This window comes from Mytilus edulis, chromosome 5, assembly GCF_963676685.1.
Source record: "Mytilus edulis chromosome 5, xbMytEdul2.2, whole genome shotgun sequence".
In the NCBI taxonomy this organism is placed as follows: domain Eukaryota; kingdom Metazoa; phylum Mollusca; class Bivalvia; order Mytilida; family Mytilidae; genus Mytilus; species Mytilus edulis.
The window spans coordinates 40,002,294-40,010,108 of NC_092348.1; the positions used below are offsets into that span (position 1 = coordinate 40,002,294).

At 32.3% G+C, this 7,815-nt stretch overlaps 1 protein-coding gene across 1 annotated transcript; it reads left to right on the top strand.

Annotated features, from left to right (window-relative positions):
• The first annotated feature begins 212 nt into the window (after positions 1 to 212).
• LOC139523653 (TAR DNA-binding protein 43-like) lies at positions 213 to 5,501 on the top strand. Its single transcript, XM_071317835.1, has 4 exons — positions 213 to 546; positions 1,945 to 2,111; positions 2,507 to 2,647; positions 3,025 to 5,501. Exons 1-4 carry the CDS (start codon positions 309 to 311, stop codon positions 3,718 to 3,720), a joined length of 1,242 nt encoding a protein of 413 aa, XP_071173936.1. The 5' UTR covers positions 213 to 308; the 3' UTR covers positions 3,721 to 5,501.
• Positions 5,502 to 7,815: the final 2,314 nt, after the last annotated feature.

Genomic DNA, 7,815 nt, shown 5'->3' on the forward strand with positions numbered 1-7,815 from the left:
CAAATCTGGCTACGAGTGTCAGTTTTCCAGCCTAAAGTCGGTGGTTCTCTCCGGACCGTGTCTTACTTGGCCAACAGAAAATGACTGCCCGCCACAAAATAGAAGTGCTGCAAGTGGGGTTAAAAGGTAATAAATCGATCGAACAATCAATAAAAATAAGACCGTCGTTGTCTATTCTATTTTAACTCACTGTAAAGGTATTACACTACCTTCCAAAAAATCCCGCTACGAACGCTGTTGGAACCGGAAGTATAATATTTCCTCATGAAACTGAACAGATAAAATCCATTTTCAGTGTTATTTTCAAAATGTCCCAGTATATTCAAGTGGCGGAAGATGAAGGTGAAGAGCCAATTGAAATCCCTAGTGAAGATGATGCAACTCTCCTCTTGTCAACTTTATCTGCCCAGTTCCCTGGAGCATGTGGAATGAAATACAGAAATCCAACCACTGGAAATTTTCGAGGCATTCGACTGACGGATGGTACATTATTCCCACCTGATGGTAACTGGGGACAGAACGTCTATATTGTAGTTTTTGCAAAAGGTAATGGTTGCTTGAACTGTCAGACATTTATTAAGATTTTATTATTTATGGCATTTTTGCGAATTTGGGCGCTGACCTTGTTTACAATTAGTCTGTAACATCCCAAAATTAATAATTATAACATGAAAACGTTCAGACATAGCTTTAAATAAAGTGTTTATTAAAGAGTTGTATATATTTGGTATTAAAAAATAACAAACTTTTTAATATTTGTCCAAATAACAGTAGAGTGTCTAATGTTTGGGGTTTCCCTCGGAATGCAAATTGAAATGTGTAATTATCTCCCTTGTAATTACAATATTTTTATATAAGGGCACAACCACAATTGTCGTCCCTTGATTTTCGTTGTCCACAAATGTAGTCCCTAGTGTGGACAGTGTGTTACTTGCCAATTTTTTTTTATACCCCTTCCAAATGTATTTCTCCATGTTTCATGCCTCAAATAATAAGTCAACTTAGTCAAGGGGTGAAATGACACTCAAAAAATTTGGTTATGAATTTTAAAGTAAAGTAGTGATTTGGTCCAGTTGAAAGAGTTTAAAAATTAGCACTTCGGAAACTATCAAAAGATTTCAAGACCCCCTCAACATAAAATTGTCCATAGTTTTGAGTTAGAGCCGATGAAGACTTTTCTATAATTTTGATATAATTTGTCCCAAAAGTAGTACAACACACTGTAAAAAATTTATTGAGAAAGCGCAGGTGGGATTTTTTTAATATGCATTTATTGTCTAAACAATGCTAAAAGAAATACACTACGAAATAATTGTGGTCTCGGACCATATGTAGGTGGAGTTCAAAAAGTATTAATAGCATTAATATTTACTGGGAAAAAAACTGACTGTGCAAGATCCTTATGGGTTACATATAGTCAAGGTCTTTAAAAAATAATCTTGTCTGGAAAAATTATTATTTACATTTTTTTACAGCTAGAATTTGTATTGTAAGTCATTTCCTTGTAAATATGTATAAAGAAAATATAAAACTAACAAAATAAAGAATAGCTTTCTTAAAAAATCCATAACTTAAAACTCTTTGAAAACTAATAAATATAATAAAAAGAAGAGAAAAAACATGAGTTTTCTAACGTACATTCTTGATCATGTTGATATATAAAAATAAGGAGTTATAAAAAGTTGAATAAGTAAACAATATAGTTATGTTTTATTCTGTGTAATTTTCACTAACTATGACTTTACGTTTTTCCCCTTCATAAAAAGCTGTATTGAATTTTTTCATATTAAAATTTCGATTCATCTTTCTCAATTTACATTTCCATTTTGGTAATTTTAATTTTGAAATATTCATTTCAATAACCAAATTATATCAATTGACTTGTGTTCGGAACTTCCAAAAGTAACATTGAATTTTAAAAATTTGCTTTCTCTTTTTTTAAAGAAAACAAAAGAAAGGGTGAGGAAGGTATTGAGAATCCAGGAGCAAAGAACAAATGTCTAGACAAACAAAGATGCAGTGACCTAATTGTTCTTGGGTTGCCATGGAAGAGTACAGAAGATGATCTGAGGCGGTACTTTTCACAGTTTGGTGAACTTTTGTTGGTTCAGGTTAGTCTTGGAACTCACTATTCATTTGTTTTTGATAGAAATGTTTGTAAATATACAAATGTACACAAAACATCATAATACAAAAACATTTAAAAAAAAAAAAAATTCTGTAAATGGAGAAATAGAGCATTCTTTAAAAAAAAAATTAGCAAGTACTCGAAGAAGGTTAATATAAATTTCTACAGCATAGAATGCACCAAAATGAATTTTATCATTATTATGTCTATTAATATAGTACCTGGAAGAATAGTCTTAGTATCATATTTTTGTTTGGATTAATGAATAAAGGTTTGTAGGAATGTCTGGAATGTCAGAGCTTGTTTTCATAATGCAAATAATTGTTTGTTGATTAAAGAAATATGAAAACAAGTATATACAATGTACTCCAATTTTAGGTCAAGAGAGATCCAAAAACAGGACAGTCCAAAGGTTTTGGCTTTATTCGATTTTCTGAATACGAGTCTCAGGTGAAAGTTTGTTCACAAAGACATATGATTGATGGTAGATGGTGTGATGTCACAATTCCAAACTCCAATGTAAGTAGGGATTTAGATGTTTTTACTTATATGTGTAGTAACCAGGAACATTTTAAGAGACCTGTACAAGTGGTCTTACCTTGTTCAATGTTATGCCCACCTAAACTTTATTCATATTAACAGTAAACAAGAATTGTAAATTTATATTTAGTTAATATGATCAAAATTTCAAATGATGGTTTGAAAATATAATTACAGTATTAATTCTATCACATTTTATCAATATCAAAAAAAAAAATAACAAAATTCTGAATTTACAATATATTTATAATAATACAGTCATCAGCATTCAATTAAAAAAAAAAACTTATTTTGAACGACTCACTCTTTGTGTACTGTACATTTAATGTAAATTTTATTTTGATTTAAAATTTCAGGAAGGTGCTGCTCAGATGGTTAGTCGAAAAGTGTTTGTTGCCAGATGTACAGAAGATTTAACAACAGAAGATTTACGTCAGTACTTCAGCAAGTATGGGGAAGTTGTTGATGTGTTCATTCCTAAGCCTTTTAGAGCTTTTGCATTTGTTACATTTGCAGATCCAGCAATAGCTCGAGCTCTGTGTGGTGAAGATCATATCATCAAAGGAGCTAGTGTTTACATTACTACAGCAGCGCCAAAAAATTCTGAAAAAATAGTGATGAAGGATAAGGAGAGAGGGTATCAGAATTCTGGTGGGTCTCGTAACCAGAATAATTATCAAGGTGGATGGAACGTGCAGCAACAAGGGAAACCAATTCAAACCCTTCCTCCTGCACCAATGGGTGATCCCAATTTCAACCAGTTCGGGATGAATTTGTTGAATTCTGCCATGTTTGCAGCTGCTCAAGCTGTACTAAGTGGACAAGCAAATTTTCCTGGTCAGCAACAACCTCCACCTGTTCAGCAAACCACCCAGCCCGCATCAGCAAGTGATTCCTTCACTAGTCAGACTTATGATTCAACACGTCAAAACAGCAGTAGGGGTTTCTTTGGGGGATGGAGTGGGGGGACTGATGGCAGTAGTTATGCCAGCTGGGGAGGGGCACAACAACAACCTCAACAACAACAACAGCAACCTAGTGGTTGGAATTAGGACTTTTTATTAATTGTTATTGTTTTAGCATCAGTACTTAAATCCTCAAAAGTAATCATGTAGACTAGACGAAAACTAAATATTTTCAATATTTTTTTTTAATCCTAATCAGGCTTACAATTTTAAAGGTGGTGCACTCACTAAAATTGTAAAAAAAAACAGTCTAAATTTAAAAGACTGATCACTTTCAGAATGGTTGCAGTTGTTGCAGACATTGGTACAACAGTTTAGTTAAAATTTGTTTTTGGTTTCGGCAGTATTTAATTGAGACATGTTTCACTGTTAATGCATGATATCCTGTTTTATTTCAGCACTATTCTTTTCAAATTCTAAAATGGCCTGATGAAAGTATGCAAACAAAAGGTATAGTTTAGCAGTCCTGTCCACGTTTTGAAAAACATGTTTACTTGTTTTCAAGTTTCAACAGACTAGATTTTAATATATATATTGCATTTGACAAACAATTTATATTACTTTGTTGGATTTTTTTCACTGGTAGAAAGATAGATGCAACCCTTCAAAATTCATCATTTCAAATGAAGTTCAAAAGTTATTTAGAATTTTTCAAATGCAAATTGGGTTCTTGGTGCATTTATGTTTATTTGACTCGAGACTCGCTTATTGCAATATTCTTGAAAAAATTAAAAACATTCATTTAAATGTTCGTACAGCTGTCGAAATCTTTACAAAAGAAGTACTAGTATCTAAAAATAGAGAATTTGTAGCTAGATGGTGAAAAAAACTTAAAAAGTAGTGTCATATTACCATAATCTGCTCAAGTTGAATTCCCAAAGATTTTTTTTAACAGTAAATATATCATTTTTTCTGAAATTATTAAACTAGATAGATCAATGTAATAATTATTTCAGCATAATATAAAACTCAGAATCAGGTTGTTCCCAGTTCCCAATTTTTATACATGTTCTAGTGCTAGAGTAATATTTTTATATTATTTTTTTTCTGTTGTTTGTTATTTAGTAAAAGTTATATGGTTTTATCTGTAAATTCTAAAAAAAAATATGTTGGTGCGGTTTTAAGTGACGAATGAATTTTATTGAATCATGAACTTAAGAACTTGGATGTGTGAAATTCAGATCATGGGTGAAAATTGAAAGATTTAACATTTCCATCAAATGGATATGTATGAACTAGACTTGTGTGTATCAGAATGGATCGAATCTGTACGGGTGACAAAAACGCGAACTCGAACAAAATGTGTGGATCTTAGGATGGACTGGATCGAATCGTGTGTGGATTTGCTGCAGACTGAATTGAACTGTATGGATTAAACTGTTATCTGTTATTTTGTGTGAACTGAATTTGTGTGATTTTTGAATGAATTGTTATTTTTGGTTGATTCTTTGATTTAATGAAATTATTTTTCAAAAAAATTATGAAATGTGTGAAAAATCATGATTTATTCATTATCCCACCATCAGCTTCATGTTTAATTTTTCAAAGCCTAAAGTCATTATTTTATTTTTTGCTTTAACATAAATAATTCAAAAATACACAATTTTGCTTAATGTTTACAGTTTACACAGCATTTAATACATAAGTAGCATACCAAAATGAATTTTTAAAATTGGGAGGGAAGGGCTCTGAAGATTATTCGAAAGAGACTAGTTAATAATGTTAAGTATAAGTATTAAAATAAATTTTGTTAATTTATTCCTTCTTGGAAACAAAAATTAATTTGCTTTGACTCATCGTAACTTATATAAATTAACTTGGATGTGATTTTGTGAATGTGGTGTGAATAAAAATATATATCAAACAAAGTATACTTGCGTTGTATGTATGAAGTTTGCCAGAAGATGAAAGATGGTGTCTGTTTTGTTTCAAACAGCAGACTTCTAAAACATGAAATTGGTGTGTTTTACATGGGAGTGGTTGGGGAAGAATTTGGAAAAGAAATCATCTACATTTAATAGCTAACTGAGCTATCATTACACATGTATACTAACATGTTTTGTTCAATGACTTAAAGAGTATTTAAAGAACCAACGCATAAAATATATTTTTTCAATATTTTGGGGTTTACATTTTCAAAATTTCAAGCTTGATAATGTAAAAATACTCATGTAAACTGCATAAAAGCAGGCGCGGATCCAGAGGGGGGGGGGGGGTTCCGGGGGTTGGAACCCCCCCTTTTTTTGGACGATCAATGCATTTGAATGGGGACATGTAATTGGAACCCCCCCTTTGTCCTGGGTTAGGAACTCCCCCTTTTTAAAAGGGCTGGATCCGCCCCTGAAAAGTCTGTTGTTTGAAACAATTTGGATGAATGTGGATTCTTATTATGAAAGATATTCACATGGTCTCAAATTAACTATCCAATGAGTTTACATGTGTCAAAATGTCTATCTATCACTTATTGATATGTTTTATATGGGCACTCTAAAAAAATATTTTTGATTTTTTCCTACATCAAATATTGTTAAGTTTTGAATGAAAAATAACTTAATCTTATTACCAAGTTTACAAATTTTAGATATTTCAACTAAAACATAAGAACAATTGGATAGTATTTTGAGCAAGTATTTCCATGAAAGGTATTATGGTATACAATTTATTTTATCATCCTTGATCTCTTGTTGCTTTTTAGAAAACTGGTGTTCAGAGATTTTAATGGAGATGTTGGAAAAACTGAAGAATTGCAGCTGAGAAATGACACAAGATTGAGAGGTGTTCAGAGTTGGCATGTAACTATCATTAAATGCTGCATTGAGGAGAAAACAGTCGCACCGATACCACTCCCACTTCAATGATAATGCTCAGCTTTCAGAAAACTGAAGAATTGCAGCTGAGAAATGACACAAGAATGGGAGGTGTTCAGAGTTGGCATGTAACTATCATTAAATGCTGCATTGAGGAGAAAACAGTCGCACAGATACCACTCCCTCTTTTATGAGAATGCTCAGCTTTCAGAGGTTGCTTTATTTCAGATACAGGAAATCAATAATGAAAGAAGTATCAACTATTTGAAAATTGAGAATGCTGACAACCATTGCTGCTTATTTGCTCAACGATAGACAAAAAAAAGAAGGGGCAATAATGTCAGGCCCAGGGATCAATTGCCTGTCAAAAGACACATAATGTGATATGTAGCACTGAGCTTATGATAGAAGTACCTGGACAGTCACACTTGTTTAAGTGGAGTTTAATGGCTGATTGATTTTATTGTTTTTTTTGGAAGGACAACAATTCAAAAGTTGAAAGCGGGATTTTCTCGCTGTGTTGAAGACCCATTGTGAGTTGGTGCCTTGGGCTGTTTTTTGCTCTTTGGTCAGGTTGTTGTCCCTTTGACACAGTCCCTATTTCCATTCTGAGATTTAGTTCTACTAAAAGAAGACTTTCTAAGGTTCTTACACTTTTTAGTTAAGCCTCACACATCTTGTAACCTCACCCTTATTTATTTTGAAATAGGTTTCATATTAAAATATAAACATATAACAACTTCTCTAAAAGATATACATGTACAACTCATGCAGACTAACGACATGAGACATATTATGAAAAGCAAAACAGAGAATCTTCCTTTGACTTGAATTAATATACCAGCTGACATAATTTGCTGATGTAGTGGTTATTTTGTGGTTTCTCCTTAAATGTTGGGGATCCAAGCAAGATGGTATCTGGAACAGCAGAGCTTGAAAGCTGTGTAATTAGGAATAAAAAAAAACATTGCATCTGATGCTGATCAAAGTTGCTTTTTACCAGCTTATAATTTAGAATTGAACGAAGAATGGTTGTGCATATATTTATAATTTTGTCAAAATTACTTTGTGATAGATCTGTTTTCTTTTGCAAAAATGCCAAAATATTGACTGCATGGTAACTTTTGTGTTCTTTTGGACTTACCTTTTGAAGTAGCACATACAAAAATCAGACTTCACATGTCTTTACAAAATTAAGCAGTCGGGATTCAATTTCATCTACAATAACAATTATACAAATATAATCCAGTCAATACATGTTGTCCTGATAGGCATACAATATCAGCCAATGGATGTGAAACACCTATCAATCATCCTAACCAAACCATTATAGTATCCTTCTCTTGATAAGCTCATTATTAAAAACTGAATTATA